The 20413-nt window shown below is 45.2% G+C and overlaps 2 protein-coding genes across 2 annotated transcripts; both read right to left on the minus strand.

The window, feature by feature from the left end:
- Positions 1–938: 938 nt before the first annotated feature.
- LOC133910870 (calvin cycle protein CP12-2, chloroplastic-like) lies at positions 939–1664 on the minus strand. Its single transcript, XM_062353112.1, has one exon. The coding sequence runs from the start codon at positions 1554–1556 to the stop codon at positions 1176–1178; it is 381 nt and encodes a 126-aa protein (XP_062209096.1). The 5' UTR covers positions 1557–1664; the 3' UTR covers positions 939–1175.
- A 16415-nt stretch (positions 1665–18079) lies between these two features.
- LOC133931338 (uncharacterized) lies at positions 18080–18794 on the minus strand. Its single transcript, XM_062378193.1, has 3 exons — positions 18487–18794; positions 18269–18428; positions 18080–18091 (listed from the first exon to the last, which is right to left on the minus strand). The coding sequence occupies exons 1-3, from the start codon at positions 18792–18794 to the stop codon at positions 18080–18082; spliced, it is 480 nt and encodes a 159-aa protein (XP_062234177.1).
- Between the last annotated feature and the right edge of the window lie 1619 nt (positions 18795–20413).

Here is a 20413-nt window from a genome sequence, read left to right on the forward strand (position 1 = left end):
CCTATATGGCTATCATGTTGGAGTTAGGGACGTAAGTGGATGTTCAATGGATAGTTTTAGTTACTACTTAGTTATTTTTAAATTAATTAGATAAAAGTAAATCTTTAGTTTACTTAAATGAGTTTTAGGTCGATTCAATAATTAAAAAATTCAAAACTTACATCTAAGTTGGGGACGATGCCCTCCGATTCGTCTCCACCTCCATCCTTGATCCCTATAAAGTCGAAGCTAATCGAGCCCAGAAAAATATGGAAGAGGAGAAGAATGATCATGTCTGGGGATCCGTGCAAAGAAAGACTTGATCTTAGTAAAGTGTTTCACAACCTTTATTTTCCACACATTCGATTCTATACCTGTGTCCCTGTGTACATATTCTCTGTGATTCATCGATTTTGTGTTTGCTGGGTTGCTCGGAAAGGACCACTGATATGATATGCAAGATCATTGACTTTTTTCAGGGGAAAATACAAATGGTCAAAAAGCTGCAGCAGGACACGCAAAAAAGCAGAAAAATGTTGCACTAGTGGGCTTCATAAAATTTCTGCAAGGTTCTTAAGCACAGGCCCAGTTTGATAAAAGGCCAATTTATCAAAATACACTACTAGGCCAATTGAGCAGTCGAATTCCTGGGCCAGATAGCCCAAGACTCATAAATGGTAAACTCATGCCGAAATAGTTCAGTTTTTCTCCCGTGACATGGAAGGAACAGTTTAAATGTACAAATGAATCTTTGCTAAATTGAAAGGTTTTGATTTTTGGGTAATCGAACTGCCGAAGAATTAAACAACCTAATGAACTATGCATCGTCAGCCGTGAAACAGCCGTCGCGAAAAGAAAAAACAAGAAAAGAGAGCAGTGAAACAGAGTGCGTAACGGCTGTTTTTGGGAGGTCTGTTTGCAAAGTAGACAAGCCACTGAAGACGGATTTACACACTTACTTTATGAACCTTGATGATTTCATATCAATTTATATCAACATATACAGGTATAATGGATAAAACAGGTAGAGAAACTCAAAAGTTTGAGGCAATTTTTTCCATGCACCCAGGTTTATATAAAACCTTTTCTCACTTTCCCCTCTCCAATTATCCTTAAATATATACCACCACCTTCATCGATCTGTGTCTTCTATAACAAATTTAACATGCATAATCACGTGGGCGGGCTGGATCATATCAGTTGTCGTAGGTGCGGCACTCGTCGGTCTCGGGGTTCTCCTTGCAGTAGTTCTCGAGCGGGTCGGAGTTGTCCTTGAGCTTGTCCCGCGCGTGGCTCGCCGCGGCGCTGAGCTCCTCCACCTCGTCCCACGCCGCGACGCACTCGCCGCTGCCCTTGTCGTCCGCGCACGTCTCCTCCGCCTGCTTGATGCTCTCCGACACCTTGTCCGAGATGCCCGGCGGCGTGGACGGCCCGCTCGCCCCGACCGCGAAGCCGCCGCGGCGGGCCGCCACGGGGAACCACGCGCGGGCGGGGACCGCCGTCTTCTTCCTCGGGAGCACGTCGGCCGCCGCGAAGGTCGACGACGGGGTGGAGAGGCTGGCCACCGTCGACGCCATCTCTAGCTAGACGGACTGGTACGGGTTTCTCTGTGTGATGTGGTGTGGCTTTGCGTGTACGTGCTGGAACAACTTGCAACGACGCAATGCGTGGGAGCTAGCGGTGAAGTTTTTATATAGCTTTGTCTCGGAAAGGGGAGGCCTTTACGTGCACTCGTTTCTTATCACGTCTTGGCCAGTGGATGTGCTCCACGCCTCCGCGTCGATCGTCGGAGTTGGCCGGAGATATTTCAAGGTCCAGTGTGACTTGGGAGTCGAGGGAGATCTTTTGCTCTACCTGAGGCGAGGGAGTACGTAGTTTTGGACCAGAAAAACATGCAGGCCCGTGTGCAAGCGTCGCGCGGTGTTTGTGTTTGTAAAGGTCGTGCAGAACACGAAACTCGATGCGAGGTTCGTGTTAAGCCGGTTGTAGGATTCGATGCGGCCAAAGAACTCGTTTTCAGAGTACTCCAAATATCTGAGATATTGTGAGAGAGGTTGCGGAGGACTTGGCAACAAACGCATTACATTGTATCTTAATTTCTAGATATCACTGGGGACCTTTTAGTGGACAAGCAACACAACTGTTGAACAATTTTTCATGAAACCTATTCCCACACACTACTACAGAAAATTGCCATCTCCGTCCCTTTTTCGCTGCCGGTTATAGATAGTGATAAAATATCATTACCGGTTCATAAGCTGAACCGGTATATCTAACCGAGCTCACTGACAAAACAATAATTGAGCTAATACGAATTGACAATGATAATACTTATTCCTGTCAGCTCGTATTTCAAACTGGCAGTGATAAAAGATTTATCACTGTCGGTTCAATATCTAAATAGCAGAGTAATAATTGACGAAAACGAACCAACTGTGTTAATTATTATCACTGCTGGTTCGTATTTGAAACCGACGGTGATAGTTCTTCTATAAATCGAGCATGTCTCCCTTAGCTGTGCCCATATCTCACTTCACCCCGATCTCCAGAAGCCGCTCCCGAGGTGTAATGGGGGTCGAAGTGGTGTGGCGGTCACCGTCGCCACTGCGGCCGCCTATACCCTTTGTGCCCGGCTGCCGCATCCTCCGAGCCACATCGTTTCCCTGAGCCACCTCACGTCCGCCTGAGCCACCTCGACGTCTCTGAGCTCGTAGCCACCTTGTGACCACCACATTCGAGCCCATCGCTGACCTCCCGTCTCTGAGCCCATTGCCAACCTTGCCATCTCTATGTCCATCACCGACCTCACTGTCTTTGAGCTAGCCCGTAGCCCCATCTCCCTCATCTCCCAAGTCCATAGCCCCGTTTCCTCATCTCCCCATCTCCTCAACTAAACGAGTGGCTAAGTTTGAGTATTAAAGATTATGGCAATAGGTAAATCTAAACGAATGGCAAAAAAAAAACACATTCACTTCAAGCTAAATTTGAGTGTTAAAGATTGTATTTTTACCATTCATTTTGTAACACCCAAAATCCAATTTTTGCAATAATTTAAAATTTTGCTAGAAATTTAATCAAGTGTTGCAACTTAGTTCAATAGGAAATTAATTTCTAAATTTAACCTGGCCTAAGAGAAATTGTTTGGTTGCATTCATGCCGTTATAGATGCAATAAGGTTTTATTGGGTGGAAAAAGTTTGCAAAATTCCGCTAGATTTCGCCGCTTTAAAACCTCTTTTGAAATTTGATGAAAATTCAATTGGAAAAAGGCTTTGAAATTGAGAAATTGGATTTGGGCTGAATTCTCCTCCCCGGCCCAGTTTTTCCCCCTCCTCCTCCCTTCTTCCCCTCCCGCATGGGCCGAAATTCCCCTCAGCGCCGGCCCAAGCCAGCCCCCGAGCCATTCTCCTCCAGCCAGCCCGTCGCCCCGCTCTCGCTGCCACGTGGGACCCACCGAGCAGCGAGCCGAGCCGCCACCTGATTCGGCTCGCCTTCTTCCTCCTCTCGCCGCCCAGCGCCCGAGCCCCCTTTCTCCGCCACCGTTTCAAATCGGAGCCGCCCCGCACATTGAATCGCGAAATCAATCACATGGCCGTGATCCTCCCCCTCCCCCTCCCCCCTCTTGATTCCGGCCGTTTCCCCCTCGTTTCCTCTTCCGCTTGCATGAAAACCGAAGTTTGGATTAAAATTGGGGCCGCCGACCAATCTCCTTGAATCCGGCTGCCTCCCTCCCCCTCTCGGCTATTTAAGCCCTCCTTCGGCATCGTTGCTTCATTCCCCACCCGAATCGTCCTTTTTCCCTCGATTTGCACTCGGGTTTAAGCCCTCCGCCGAGACCACCATTGTTGATGGTGAGCAGCACGGCCACCGCCAATTTCCCCTCAGCGTCGGCCCAAGCCAGCCCCCGAGCCATTCTCCTCCAGCTAGCCCGTCGCCCCGCTCTGGCTGCCACGTGGGACCCATCGAGCCGCGAGCTGAGCCGCCGCCTGATTCGGCTCGCCTTCTTCCTCCTCTCGCCGCCCGGCGCCCGAGCCCCCTTTCGCCGCCGCCGTTTCAAATCGGAGCCGCCCCACACATTGAATCACGAAATCAATCACATGGCCGTGATCCTCCCCCTCCCCCTCCCCCCTCTTGATTCCGGCCGTTTCCCCCTCGTTTCCTCTTCCGCTTCCATGGAAACCGAAGTTTGGATTAAAATTGGGGCCGCCGGCCAATCTCCTCGAATCCGGCCGCCTCCCTCCCCCTCTCGGCTATTTAAGCCCTCCTTCGGCATCGTTGCTTCATTCCCCACCCGAACCGTCCTTTTCCCCCTCGATTTGCGCTTGGGTTTAAGCCCTCCGTCGAGACCACCATTGTTGATGGTGAGAAGCACGGCCGTCGCCGGTTTCCTCCATGGCCGAGCCTCAATTAACCTTGTTCTTCGCTCAAACAGTGTCATAGGGTCTTGGTCTTCGTCCCTCGGCGCTTTTTGGTGTGTCTCCCTCGACCGGACACCACTTCCACCGAGCTCGAAGCACCGCTGGCCTCCCTCGCTGTCGCCAGCAGTCTCCGATGCTCCTCTGCCGCCGTCAAAACCGTGGTGAGATTCCCTTTCTCCCCCTTTCTCTTTTGCGCCATTTGGCCCATCGCCGGCGAGCTCGCCGCTGCCCCTGCCGCTGCCGGCTGTCGCCCTCTCCGTTGAAAGCTGCCGACACCGCTCTTTTAAATCTCAGCCGTCGGATCTCAACCAACGGCCTGGATTAGATCAGCTGGTAGCATACCCCTTCGGTCCACCATGGACCGGTGGACCGGTGTGTCCTCCGTAGTCCACAAGCCCCGTGAACCTTTTCCACGCCTTTTCTTTTAAGAAATAAATCTGTTTCGCTTTATGATGTCATAAATCCAATTTTCCAGTATAAAAACAATTCGAATTTTCTCTGATAACAAGGAAATTTTGCAGAAACACCCCTGGAACTTCAAATGCTCATAACTTTTTGCTCGTAGCTCCGATTTAGGCGATCTTTGCGCTCATATTCTCGTAGTGACGTGTAGATTCTGTTTATAGGGTTTTTCTCTAGTTTTAGGTTTATTTGGTGTACTGTTCTTATGTTAGATTGTGTGCTTGTGTAGACGATTCAGTCCAGGAGTTTGGCAACTTTCAGGAGGAAGATTTTGAAGGACCTGTGCATCACTTCGACGAAGGCAAGTGTCTTGACCATGTTGCAAACCCAGTTTTTACATAAAGATAGTCTTTATCAAATATGCATGCTGTTTTACAAAATGGGTAGTATAGCAAATACTAGTGTTAGATGTAGATGTTTCATCCTTACAATATCATCATGTTTATGCTTAGCCATGCTTTAGATGAATATGTAGCGCGTAGGTGATGAATCATGAGTTATGAACTAAAAGTTGATATAAGAAGAATATCATGGAAACTAATGTTGTTAAGGGAGTTGACAACAAAGATAATTGGGGTTTTGGGTAAGAAAGGGCTACTTTTCCCAGCATGGTTGGTTGTTTGGAAATGTTTGGTAATATACCCTTATGGGGTTATTGGTGGTCTTGCCCAGACCATTTTAAGGACCGGTTCGTGGAGCGACCATCCATGGCAAATAGAACAACCACGAGACCAATATGGTACGGTTTGGCCTAGTAATTAGATGTTCTCCTAGTGTTGTATGAGCCAATCGGATGTGTAGATAAGGAAGGGTTACTTCCCGATTTCTACCCGGCACAAGAGGGGGCTTCTGGGGTGGAGGGTTACTCCACTTATGTACGACGGTGAAACCTCAGTGGGCAAGTGCATACTGGGAGACTCTTTGGAAAAGCCTCGTAGTGATCTCTTGGCGCACACCTCGGAAGTGTGTAAGGCACTGGCAGGTACCGGCAACAGAGATGATCACGACTCGTGGGTAAAGTGTACAAACTCTGCAGAGTGTCAAACTGAATATTCAGCCGTGCTCACGGTTATGAGTAGTATGGACCCTCACATGATTAGTCGGGTAGTTGTTTTTCTTGATTGGGAATTGGGTTGAATTCTCGGAGGTTAAAGAAAATCTTTGGTACATCTTTTCCCGTTTAAAATAAAAAAAAATTCCATAGTTCAGGACTAAAATCGACTTTTATGCAAATGAAACCCTAGAGAATAAGAAGCCTTGATTCAAGCCACCATATCAAATTAAATTTTCCCCCACTTGTTGAGTATTGGAAATACTCACGCTTGCTGTTTCAGAAGGTGAAACTTTTGAAGAATTTCCTGAGGACGACTTCCCTAAAGATGATGCCGAGTTCTAGGCTTGTGGAACTCCCGGTCGGCTGCCTGTTGGCTTGGAGCTGCGTCGTTCTTTGTCCGCTGTGGTGTTTCTTTTCTTTAGATCCGTGTGTGGTCATTTTGTAATATTTAGCATTGTAATAAGAAGCACTGTGTCTGTTACACTAATGAAGTCGCTATATGTATGAATAAACTGATCCTGGCATACATATAGTTTACAGCTGGTTTTGGTCTTAAAACAGGGTGTGACAGAAGTGATATCAGAGCCGTGTTGACCGTAGGTCACAAGCCTAGCTAGAAATGGTCACGTAATAAGGATTAGTTTATAAAAACTATATTTGCAAAATCTTCGTTTACCCTTGAGCTTCATTTTACTACTTTATTTGAAAATGCTTTACTGATTCTCTCTTTGTTTCCAAACTGTAGATGGCCCGCATCAAGAAGACTGCCTACAAGACCACCGGCGGCTATGTTCCTCCCCGTGCCCCAGCCACCTTTGCACCCAACGCCTCTGCTGGATCCAGCCGTGGAGTCACTATTCCTAAGAACGGAAGCAAGAAGCTGTACCATTCCAAGGGATTCGAAGTAGGAAAGGCACCAATAGTACTGGTGGAAATGTTGCAGCGTCTGGGGTACACCAAGGCGCCTATCTACCACGGTCTTCGTCAGACTCGTCTGGGACGTGAGGAGTGGATGGTGGAGGTGTGCATCTACGGTTCTCCAGAAGGCGACGACAATTATGAGATCGTGGGCATCCACAAAGCAATGGCCGTCCGTGCAAGCTTCGAAGCGGAGATCCGAGACGCAGCAAGGCAGGCACTGGCTCGTGTCTGTGAGTGCCATAGGAGCACTCTGAGGGGGGACCTCCTATGACTACTTCCCTCGTCGAGAGCGTGCAAGTCGGGACATCAAGATGAAGGCAACCACCCACGAGCATAGCGGTGTGGCTCGAGAGTAGGTGCTACTGGCAACCACACTGCATGAGGACTTGGATGAAGCTTTGGACGAGCTTCAGGACACCCGCAAGCGCCTTCGTGATGCCGAAGCACAGATCAGGGAGCTGCAGAAGAGCCTCAATGGGATGTCCAGCTCTTCTGACTCAGAGGACCAGTCCGTTCACTCGCCCTCTCCCAAGAGGCCGCGCCGCAGTGATCCTTCTAGCGAGGAGTCTTTGGAGGACGACGACCAGTCAATTGCCAAACCATATGCCAGGTCGCAAGCTTAGGAGACCACCTGGAGCCAGTTTAATAAGTCGTCTAGATCGTTTATGTCGTCTAGTCCTTGTGTGGTCGTGTCTGTTTTGTGATCATGTTATGAGTTGGATCTTTGCGTGATTGTTGATGTAAGGTGGATGTTCTTTCTCCACGTTGCATCAGTTATCTTATAATATAATAATAGTTGGGAGTCTTTTGTTGTTGTTCTTTCTGTCTCAGTCATATCTTGTCACCTCTACTTTTTCCCTCTGTTCTCCGCTCATACCTTGGCAACCAGCAGATAGTGAACACCAGGAGAAACCCCCACGCCGACAACAACGAAGTCAACAACAACCAGCAACTGTCGCATCCTCCTCCACCACCTCAGTTCAATATGGAGCAAATGATGGCCATGCAAACGCAAATTCTGCAGGGACTAGCTCAGACTATGGCAAATATGCGGCAGGCCTCCGTGCACATGCAAGCTCCTCCTCCTCCACCGCAGAATAGGTTGGGAGAGTTTATGAGAACCAAACCCCCAGTGTTCTCACAGGTTGTGGAACCAATGGATGCTGACGACTGGTTGAAAGCCACGGAGAAGAAACTCCAGATAGCTCAGTGCAACGTCAGGGAAAAGGTTTTGTTTGCTTCACATCAACTTTCCGAGCCCACGGTAGATTGGTGGGACGCATATGTCAATGCCCATGAGGACGCTCAAGCCATTACATGGGTGGAGTTTCGGACCAGTTTCCGCATTCACCATATATCAGCTAGGGCAATGAAACTCAAAAAGAAGGAATTTCTTGAGCTTAAACAAGGAGCTATGTCTGTGAGTGAATATGTGGCAAAGTTCACACAACTATCAAGGTATGCCCCCGAGGATGTCAATACGGATGAGAAAAAATAGGAGCACTTCCTAGAGGGCCTGAATGATGGTATCCAATATGCATTGCTTCCCCAAGACTTTGCAAGCTTCCAGGCTATGGTGAATAAAGCTCTGGTGGTGGAACACAAACGCCGCCAGATGGATCATAAGAGAAAAATGTCTTCTCAAGGTCAAGGCTCAAGCAGTCACTCCCGACCCCGCTATAACCCACCTCAACAAGGACCCATGTTCTGCCAACAGAACCAGCATCAAAATCAGAACCAGCATCAGAACCAGAACAAGCTATAGATGCAAGCACAGCGCTCAAACTTTCAAGCCCCTCGTTAGACCCAACCCCCGACGCCTCAACAAAAGTTCGTCGATCAGGCACATTCCACCGGAAAGGCATGTTTCGTCTGTGGTGAAGTAGGGCATTATGCCAATAAATGCTCAAGGAAGAAATCCAACAACCCTCCCGTGCAGTATGGCAATGGGAATGCTCCAAAGCAAGGACATCATCAAGCTCCAGGCCGCAATGGGAACCCGGCACCAGCTCCAACCAACCGGGCTCAACAGAACTACGCACGTGGGCGAATCAACCATATCACTGCTGAAGAAGTCCAAGAAGCGCAAGATGTGGTGCTTGGTATGTTCCTCGTCAACTCAAACCCAGTATCAGTTTTATTTGATTCAGGAGCATCGCATTCATTCATCACTACAAGATATGTTGCAAAGTATAATCTGCCAATTGTGCATATGAAGCAGCAAATGATTATTAGCTCTCCTGGAGGAGAGATGAGGGTAAAGTATATATGCTCAAAGCTAAGCCTTTATATAAGGGGGGGAGGGTAGACTTCTTAGCCAACCTTGTAGTTCTGGAATCCAGTGGAATTGATGTTATTTTGGGTATGGACTGGCTGGCGAAATATAAGGGAATCATAGACTGCGCCTGAAGAGCAGTTCAACTGACTAACAGGGAAGGCACGCAGGTCGAGTTTGTTGCAACTATACCCTCAGCAGAGGAATGCTCATTAAATCAAATGAAGGGTATTCCTATAGAAGAGATCAATGTGGTGAACGAGTTCCCGGATGTTTTCCCCGATGATCTTCTAGGTATGCCGCCAGATCGTGAAATAGAATTTGTGATTGAGTTAGTGCCAGGAACTGCACCTATATATAAGAGACCTTATAAAATGGATGCCAATAAGCTGGCAGAGCTCAAGGAGCAAATCCAAGAGCTGTTAGATAAAGGGTTTATCCGCCCTAGTTCTTCGCCCTGGGGAGCTCCGGTCATCTTTGTACCAAAGAAAGATGGAACGCAAAGGATGTGCATAGACTAGCAGGCTCTCAATGAAGTGACTATCAAGAACAAATACCCACTGCCTCACATTGATGGTCTGTTTGATCAGTTGAAAGGAGCGTATATTTTCTCCAAGATTGATCTTCGGTCCGGATACCACCAGTTGAAGATTCGCGCTTCGGATATTCCAAAGACCGCGTTTATTACCCGATATGGCCTTTATGAGTTCACGGTAATGTCTTTTGGCTTGACAAATGCACCCGCATACTTCATGTACCTAATGAATAAGGTCTTCACGGAGTTTCTGGACAAGTTTGTCGTGATGTTTATTGATGATATCCTGATCTTCTCCGAGGACAAGGAAGAACACAAGGAACACTTAAGGATGGTATTACAGAAACTCAGAGAGAACCAGCTTTATGCCAAATTGAGTAAGTGTGAGTTCTGGTTGACAGAAGTACCCTTCCTTGGTCATATTATTTCATCAGGAGGTGTGTCCGTAGATCCATCCAAAGTAAGGGATGTTCTAAACTGGAAAACCCCGAAGAACGTTTCGGAGTTCCGCAGTTTCTTGGGTTTAGCAGGGTATTACCGCCGATTTATAGAAGGTTTTTCCAAGATAGCGAAACCAATGACAGAACTAGTAGGAAAAGGAGCAGAATTCAAATGGACAGCCGCTCGAGAAGCCAATTTCAACGAGTTGAAGAAAAAGCTGACCACCGCGCCAGTTCTTATTATGCCACACACCCAGAAGTCGTTCTCTGTATATTGTGACGCGTCTCGACAAGGGTTGGGATGTGTGCTTATGCAAGAAGGTCATGTGGTAGCATATGCATCTAGGCAGTTGAGGAAACATGAGGAAAATTATCCAACCCACGATTTGGAATTAGCTGCAGTGGTTCACGCCCTAAAGATTTAGAGGCACTACCTCATTGGCAACCGATGTGAAATATATACGGATCATAAAAGCCTAAAATATATTTTCACCCAACCGGATCTTAATCTGCGGCAACGTAGATGGTTGGAACTAATCAAAGATTATGATGTGGGAATACATTACCACCCTGGGAAAGCAAATGTTGTGGCAGATGCCTTGAGTAGGAAGGGATATTGCAATATGACTATGTTGCAAGGAAGTCAGCCGGAATTATGCAAGGAGTTTGAGAGGTTAAATTTAGGTTTTGTTGCCGACATGGATGCAACGGTAATAGAAATCAAGTCACAATTGGAACAAGACATCCAAAAAGGACAATGAGAAGATGAGAAGATAAAGGAGATCAAAGAACTCATAAAAACAAATAAGGCATCGGGATTCTCGGAAGATAATCAAGAAATAGTGTGGTTTGGGAAAAAGATTTGTGTGCCCAACCAGAAAGTTTTGAAGGATTTGATTTTGCGAGAAGCACACAATTCTGCATATTCCATTCACCCCGGAAGCACTAAGATGTATCATGATCTGAAAGAGTGTTATTGGTGGTATGGTATGAAGAGAGATGTTGCAGAATATGTGGCTTTGTGCGACACCTATCAGAGAGTAAAGGCAGAACATCAAAGGCCAGCAGGATTATTGCAACCCTTGAAAGTTCCAGAATGGAAGTGGGAAGAAATCGGTATGGATTTCATCGTCGGGTTACCCCGTACTCAAGCAGGCTATGATTCTATCTGGGTAGTGGTGGATCACTTAACGAAAGTTGCGCATTTTATCCCAGTCAAGACAACATATTCAAGTGCGAAACTTGCCGAGTTGTATATGTCAAGGATTGTGTGTCTACATGGGGTACCCAAAAAGATCGTGTCGGACATAGGTACCCAATTTACCTCTCGCTTCTAGCAGAAGCTACACGAATCCTTGGACACTAAACTAAACTTCAGTTCCGCATATCACCCCTAAACCGAAGGACAGACAGAGAGGACCAACCAGGTGTTGGAAGACATGTTAAGAGCCTGCACCTTGAAGTACAAGCAGAGTTGGGATAAAAGCTTACCACATGCAGAGTTTTCTTACAATAACAGCTACCAAGTCAGCCTCAAAATGTCTCCATATGAAGCTTTGTATGGTAGAAAGTGCAGAACTCCGCTGTATTGAAACAAAACTGGAGAAAGCCAAGTGTTTGGGCCAGAAGTTCTTAGAAGAGCAGAAGAGCAGGTTCAGGCAATACGGGAAAACTTGAGGACTGCACAGTCCCGACAAAAGAGTTATGCGGATAATCGACGGAGAGGATTGACCTTTGAAGTGGGAGATATGATGTATTTGAAAGTCTCACCTATCAGAGGTCTCCGCAGGTTTAAGGTTAAAGGAAAATTGGCACCCAGGTATATTGGACCATTCAAGATAGTCGCTAGACGTGGAGAGGTAGCCTATCAGCTGGAACTACCATCTACACTGGCTGATGTGCATGACGTATTTCATGTGACTCAATTAAAGAAATGTTTAAGAATGCCAGAAGAACAGTTGTCCCTGGAAGAAGTGGACCCAAAAGAAGATCTGACCTATGCAGAATATCCTATCAGAATTGTGGACATTGCAGAGCGAATGACGAGAAGAAAGGCTATTAGAATGTGCAAGGTTTAATGGAGTCATCACTCAGAAGATGAGGCAACCTGGGAGCGAGAAGATGATCTGAAGGCAGAATTCCCGCAGCTGTTTGAAGATCAACCCGAATCTCGAGGGCGAGATTCATCCTAAGGGGAGTAGGTTTGTAACACCCAAAATTCAATTTTTGCAATAATTAAAAATTTTGCTAGAAATTTAATCAAGTGTTGCAACTTAGTTCAATAGGAAATTAATTTCTAAATTTAACCTGGCCTAAGAGAAATTGTTTGGTTGCATTCATGCTGTTATAGATGCAATAAGGTTTTATTGGGTGGAAAAAGTTTGCAAAATTCCGCTAGATTTCGCCGCTTTAAAACCTCTTTTGAAATTTGATGAAAATTCAATTGGAAAAAGGCTTTGAAATTGAGAAATTGGATTTGGGCTGAATTCTCCTCCCCGACCCAGTTTTTCCCCCTCCTCCTCCCTTCTCCCCCTCCCGCATGGGCCGAAATTCCCCTCAGCGCCGGCCCAAGCCAGCCCCCGAGCCATTCTCCTCCAGCCAGCCCATCGCCCCACTCTCGCTGCCACGTGGGACCCACCGAGCAGCGAGCCGAGCCGCCACCTGATTCGGCTCGCCTTCTTCCTCCTCTCGCCGCCCAGCACCCGAGCCCCCTTTCTCCGCCACCGTTTCAAATCGGAGCCGCCCCGCACATTGAATCTAGAAATCAATCACATGGCCGTGATCCTCCCCCTCCCCCTCCCCCCTCTTGATTCCGACCGTTTCCCCCTCGTTTCCTCTTCCGCTTGCATGAAAACCGAAGTTTGGATTAAAATTGGGGCCGCCGACCAATCTCCTTGAATCCGGCTGCCTCCCTCCCCCTCTCGGCTATTTAAGCCCTCCTTCGGCATCGTTGCTTCATTCCCCACCCGAATAGTCCTTTTTCCCTCGATTTGCACTCGGGTTTAAGCCCTCCGCCGAGACCACCATTGTTGATGGTGAGCAGCACGGCCGCCGCCAATTTCCTCCATGGCCGAGCCTCAATTAACCTTGTTCTTCGCTCAAACGGTGTCGTAGGGTCTCGGTCTTCGTCCCTCGGCGCTTTTTGGTGTGTCTCCCGCGACCGGACGCCACTTCCGCCGAGACCGAAGCACCACCGACCTCCCTCGTCGTCGCCAGCCGTCTCCGGTGCTCCTCTGCCGCTGTCGAAACCGTGGTGAGATTCCCTTTCTCCCCCTTTCTCTTTTGCGCCGCTCGCCGTTGAGCACCGTGGCCGGATGCGCCGTTTGGCGCATCGCCGGCGAGCTCGCCGCCGCCCCTGCCGCTGCCGGCCGTCGCCCCCTCCGTTGAAAGCTGCCAGCACCACTCTTTTAAATCTCAGCCGTTGGATCTCCAACCAACGACCTGGATTAGATCAGCTGGTAGCATACCCCTTCGGTCCACCATGGACCGGTGTGTCCTCCGTGGTCCACAAGCCACGTGAACCTTTTCCACACCTTTTCTTTTAAGAAATAAATCTGTTTCACTTTATGACATCATAAATCCAATTTTCCAGTATAAAACAATTCGGATTTTCTCTGATAATAAGGAAATTTTGCAGAAACACCCCTGGAACTTCAAGCGCTCATAACTTTTTGCTCGTAGCTCCGATTTAGACGATCTTTGCGCTCATATTCTCATAGCGATGTGTAGATTCTGTTTATAGGGGTTTTCCCTAGTTTTAGGTTTGTTTGGTATACTATTCTTATGTTATATTGTGTGCTTTTGTAGATGATTCAGTCCAGGAGTTCGGCAACTTTCAGGAGGAAGATTTTGAAGGACCTGTGCATCACTTTGACGAAGGCAAGTGTCTTGACCATGTTGCAAACCCAGTTTTTACATAAAGATAGTCTTTATCAAATATGCATGCTGTTTTATAAAATGGGTAGTATAGCAAATACTAGTGTTAGATGTAGATGTTTCATCCTTACAATATCATCATGTTTATGCTTAGCCATGCTTTAGATGAACATGTAGCGCGTAGGTGATGAATCATGAGTTATGAACTAAAAGTTGATATAGGAAGAATATCATGGAAACTAATGTTGTTAAGGGAGTTGACAACAAAGATAATTGGAGTTTTGGGCAAGAAAGGGCTACTTTTCCCAGCATGGTTAGTTGTTTGAAAATGTTTGGTAATATACCCTTATGGGGTTATTGGCGGTCTTGCCCAGACCATTTTAAGGACCGGTTTGTGGAGCGACCATCCATGGTAAACAGAACAACCACGAGACCAATATGTTACGGCTTGGCCTAGTAATTAGATGTTCTCCTAGTGTTGTATGAGCCAATCGGATGTGTAGATAAGGAAGGGTTACTTCCCGATTTCTACCCGGCACAAGAGGGGGCTTCTGGGGTGGAGGGTTACTCCACTTATGTACGGCGGTGAAACCTCAGTGGGCAAGTGCATACTGTGAGACTCTTTGGAAAAGCCTCGTAGTGATCTCTTGGCGCACACCCCGGAAGTATGTAAGGTACCGGTAGGTACCGGCAACAGAGATGATCACGACTCGTGGGTAAAGTGTACAAACTCTGCAGAGTGTCAAACTGAATATTTAGCCGTGCTCACGGTTATGAGCAGCATGGACCCTCACATGATTAGTCGGGTGGTTGTTTTTCTTGGATTGGGAATTGGGTTGAATTCTCGGAGGTTAAAGAAAATCTTTGGTACATCTTTTCCCGTTTAAAATAAAAAAAAATTCCATAGTTCAGGACTAAAATCAACTTTTATGCAAATGAAACCCTAGAGAATAAGAAGCCTTGATTCAAGCCACCATATCAAATTAAATTTTTCCTCACTTGTTGAGTATTGGAAATACTCACGTTTGCTGTTTCAGAAGGTGAAACTTTTGAAGAATTTCCTGAGGACGACTTCCCTGAAAATGATGCTGAGTTCTAGGCTTGTGGAACTCCCGGTCGGCTGCCTGTTGGCTTGGAGCTGCACCGTTTTTTGTCCGCTGTGGTGTTTCTTTTCTTTAGACCCGTGTGTGATTATTTTGTAATATTTAGTGTTGTAATAAGAAGCATTGTGTCTGTTACACTAATGAAGTCGTTATATGTATGAATAAACTGATCCTAGCATACATATAGTTTACACCTGGTTTTGGTCTTAAAACTGGATTGACACTTTTAGATTTACTATTGTCACTTAGATAGCACAAGATGCAAAATTTAAGGCGCAGGGTTGCTGTATCAGGAGCTCTTTGACTTGGATCATCAGAAGAACTCCTGGTACAACAGCTTGCTAACATTCGTTCCTATTTATCATTACAAATATAGATTTAGATATAAAGTACTCTACCGCGAATATTTTGGCATGTGGTAGAGTATTTTTCTAGATGTGGTTGTTTTGTTACTGCCGATTCAATTGTTTTAAACCAGTATTCTCATTATTTCCAAAATAATGAATCTTGCTATTTTAACAGTACTAAGAGTAACATGATAGTGGTGAGAGGCGCACATGGTATACACATTGTACCATGATTTGTCTATTTTTTCCCTATAAAATCTTGATTCGATGTTATTATTCAGAGAAATCATATATGCATAATAAATCCAATTACTTTCGTATAACACATAATTTATTCATCATAGAAATTAGCTATAGCACAGTATACGAGGAAGTCATATCAGGCTAGGTACATTGTAAATGTTCAGTAACTCAGTTTGACCACAGATTGCAGCATGTCCAGATTGTTACAAAGGATATATAGCCCCCTTCTTGCAGCTTAGACTTGTGCATAAGCGGGCTTAAGTTTAACTATTCACATGAGCTCCTGCCTGAGGAAGCCCTGAGAACCTCATGTCCTGTTCAAACAGTCTCTGAAATTTAAACTTATTGTCTGTGTAGTATGGTAAAAGGTCTGTACTATATAGACTTGTTTTGTTTGTTCTTTAATTGATAATATCATTATTTAGACTTTTTTATGAAGTTATGCAATAAATAAGAATACACAATAGAAAATGCTAAATTATGTTAATTTTTAGGTGCTATGTCAAATAAGGGGAAATTTAACTAGTTTTTTTTTTGCCAACAAAAGTGGTTACAAGATATCAAGAGCACCACATCATGTAGTCATTCGACCTCATGGTACCAAACATGGTACCAAACTCACAACAATGACATCACGTATTTGTCATATAGTACTATCATCTACAGGTGCATTATTATCCACACATATTGGAGTTGGCATGTCCTCTTGAATATATTATCCTCTCTCAAACTTTTCAAAATGCTCATCACGTGTAGAGAACTATCACGAATGAAAATGATTTTTTATAGTTATATATGTTGTTGTGAATCTGTAACATCACTTTGAGTAGAGGCTAGCTCCTATTCTTCCTATCTTTCCAGCCTGCTTTGTTCTCTTGGCAAATCTCAATTTCATCTATGCATCTTAGAACAAAATTATGGTGCTAATTCAGGTAGGCGACCTCCTCATATGCGACAATTTATTCTCAAGTTCCAAGCATGAGTTGAAAAGCAAGTCAGGGTTTAATTTTTGGAACGACGTAGAGTACACATGCATCAAAGAACAAATTCTGTAAATAACTGTTTATGAAAGAATAATTGTGCACCTAATTAACCAATGAACTATTCTTTTTTATTTTCTACCACGTGAATTGTCGAAAATTTGTTCCTGGCAATGTACCCGTAATTAGACCCGGGTACCTTTGAGATCAGAGATCGAGCACAAAACAAGGAACGCGATATAGGCAGATTTGGGCCCCCAGCAGGAGTAATACTCTACGTCTTGTATGAAGGTTGATGTATATGTATTCTCTCAACTACAAGCAAGGTGGCTAGATCTATTACAAGGAGTAGATCGGATCTAAACTAAACTAGAGTTGAATTCGTCGAGTATCTCCTATAGTCATGGTGCTTGCATCGAGTGGAGTTGCATTGAACTGCTCTAGGTCATCGAAGCTACGAGGTTTGTAGAAGTTGAAGTTGTAGTTCTCATTTCAAGGGTTTGGGTCCCCGCCTTATATAGGCTTTGTCACTACCTTGAATCTTGTCGTAATCGATGAGGAGTCCTCTGTCTTGTCGATCAAGGAAAGGCAGCACAAAATTTTGTCACTGCCACCGGAGACGGAGGAGGAGGACGGGCAGGTGCGTCTCGCCAGAGTCAATGACGAAGAAGAAAATGGTGGTGGCATCGTGGGCTGAATTCGTGTCGGGCCTTGGACCGTGCCGTAATATCCTTATGGTTGTTCTATCTATATGAGGCCCCATGCATGATCCTTATTCTCACAGCAAACCTATCTGCATCTTCTTATGATGAATGTTATAAGTGACTCAAAATCTGACATGTAACTTACAGAGGAACCAATGCGAGCACGTGTTATCTTTCAAGCAATAACATTGTTAACATTGTTGAAACACTACAAACACTAAAGGTACTATTCTAAACTCCAGACAACACATTGCCGTACAACCAAGTTTACATCCTTATTCGAGCATCCACTCAACACTCATAAAAACATAAGGAAAGGAGATTCAGACTAAGCATTGGCGTCGAACATAACAAAATATACTTAGAAAGTTGTCGCAGAACATAAACAAAAATAAAAAAAATACAAACAATTTGGGAAATGGCTACTGCACCTTCTTCATTGAACCAATTCAAACATAAGAAATGCATCGATCAACTAAGCTACCAACAAGATGCAATATTGGACCATGTTTATACTTTGAGCTTCAGCAATACTCAAGAATCAAGCTCGTGCCCACCGGCGAAAAAGAGAAAACATGGTTCCTAATAAGCAGTGCGCATTGGACCTCATCGGAAACATTTTTTTGTCATCGTTCACATGAAACCTTTTGTGTATTCTGAAGCTCTCCTCACCTCGACCTACTTCATGGGTTGTTACTATTGTCCTTACCATTACCCTCTATATCATATCAATTAGGTACCTCCTACCATTGAGCCTGCGCAAATGAACAAAAATTATTATGTATCACATCAAAGATAAGCGAAGGATAGCCAGTAGCCATAAATCAATAAATAAGCAATAAAATACCTCATCTATGGTGTGAGGACCTCTTTGTAGATGATGTTTTTAATGCACGTCCCACTCTGCTTTGAGTGCTTCTCTTTTTTCTTACCTTCATCCAGGCGGCAAGGATCTTGATATTTCTTCTGGTAGTGGCTCTAGATAACACGACGTATAGTTGGCCATGAGAGAACACTGGCTGGGGAAGGTACACGTCGACATTCGGGATGGTTTGTCCCTGTGCCTTGTTAATTGTCATGGCAAAGCTGAGCCTGATAGGAAAATGCCATCTATAGAACTTGAATTTCAATACACTTGGATCGCTTGAACCAGAAAGGGAACATCGCATCATCGGAGGAACATAAGGGGATATGAGGCAGGAAAATCCTCTTCCCAGCATGCTGCCCGAGCATGATCTCTATGTCAATAGCATTCCTTTGGAACCCTCGAACCATAAGACTTGTCCTGTTGCAAAGTCCATTAGCGGGGTCAATTTTTCTGAGCAGTATGACAGGACAGTTAACCTTGAGCTTCAGCACATGCAGAGGCAGCCCGTTTGGGGTAAGAGAGTTAAGGAATTCCGAGGGGTAGTAGTTGTGGGGGTCATCTTCAGCGTGATCAAAGCTATGGTACACCATCTTCGTTCCCCCAGAACCGACTGATCATCTTCATGTTAATCGTATCCACGCACTCGTTTCGTGTGAACAGGATGGCTCTCGACGTGATGTGTGAGGAACCGTACAAATTGGATTCTAATTAATCATCAGGAATGATCCATAACATAATCACATCCATAATGATTAACCAGAATCTAATTCCGGTAGTCCTGACATATGTTTTGTGCCCAAGATCGGAACGCATGCCTTTCCAACATATAACATCACAATAAAGCTTAAGAAAGAGCGATTAATTAAATTATATTACAAGTTCTTAAACATTCAACCATTTACACAATTTATAACAAAAGATTAGAGAAATTACGTAGCAGGTGATAACATCTATTAACACCAAAACCTAGGTGAAGTCATATGCCCTTAGGCTCTACCCAAAAGCATACCACGCGAGTAGTTTACACTACTCATTCCCGCTACCTACATTGGCGGGCGTGAAGTAGCCAAACACGAGCTCCTCCTCACCAGTGATACCTGAAAGAGCAGTGTGAGCACGAAGGTACTCGAAAGATTTGATCCATAATGGGTACATACAATAACCCGACTCCAAGGATTATGCATTTAAGTCTTTAGCAAGGAGTAGACAAAAAGGTTAAGTAAATTTATAAAGCGTAAGCAATCTAACACTTATGTGTGAGCATCTATACTTAACTCAAAACACATCTATCCTGCAACATCAACCTGCACATAAATGTAAAAGGAACCATCTCATATAATCAATAATCCTCAATAACCAAACCCAACATACTATGTCATATCCCCCAATTTGAGAACTCTACGACCGATACGGATGGACAGAATTATGCTTATGACCGAGAGCGTGGCAATTCAAATTATTCTTACACCCTATAGGGGGTATAACTTCCCCACATGATCCGGGTACATCCTCTTGGCTCCCGAGACAACCTTTCTCATACTTGGAATTACCCATATGCACATGCCCCTATGGCTCCAGGGTTACCATGAGCGTGTCCCGGGCACCTCCGGCTCCCCGTCACCTTGCTTCTCCTTTATTTTTCTTATGTGTCATATGGATGCACGTCAAGCGTCAGCACGACGTATGATACCCAGCTCATTCATCCATTATCCAAATATGTGGTTGTACGGAAAGTGCTAAAACCAACGACACCGACAGATGGTGCTTAAACGATGCAAGCGGCCAATGGCATCTGGGTTCCACTCCCGACCTACCCCTAGCACCACCCACATCTCACCTCATCTCACATCTCATAGATCCCACATCATTATCATTGTAATTATGAACAATAAGTAAGCCCTAAACTCACGAACAATGGTTGAACCATTGCTCATCTTCTACCGAGGATCTATTCATTGCTAAGTATTTCGAATAATTTGTGATCAAGGCTACAAGGATATGGATAATCAACAACTCAAGGTAGAGGTAATGCAAATTAATATAGGTTCTACTCATATAAGCCCAATATCGACTTGCTAACCATACAATTGTACATAAGCGACAACTTATCAATTTAGACTCCATTCAATTGAAACAAGGTGCAATATGATTAGATGCATGCCTTGCTGCTCTGGCGGTCACCTGATACTGCCCGCACAACACTCACAAA

The sequence above is a fragment of the Phragmites australis genome, chromosome 1, assembly GCF_958298935.1.
Source record: "Phragmites australis chromosome 1, lpPhrAust1.1, whole genome shotgun sequence".
Classification (NCBI taxonomy): Eukaryota; Viridiplantae; Streptophyta; class Magnoliopsida; order Poales; family Poaceae; genus Phragmites; species Phragmites australis.

What these genes read in the sequence shown, in the direction of transcription:
- LOC133910870 (XM_062353112.1), bottom strand. Translation starts at nt 1,556, where the DNA reads ATGGCGTCGACGGTGGCCAGCCTCTCCACCCCGTCGTCGACCTTCGCG.
- LOC133931338 (XM_062378193.1), bottom strand. Translation starts at nt 18,794, where the DNA reads ATGGTGTACCATAGCTTTGATCACGCTGAAGATGACCCCCACAACTAC. An exon ending in GATGCGATGTTCCCTTTCTG is followed by an intron (nt 18,429 to 18,486) that starts GTTCAAGCGATC and finishes TTTTCCTATCAG; the next exon opens with GCTCAGCTTTGCCATGACAA.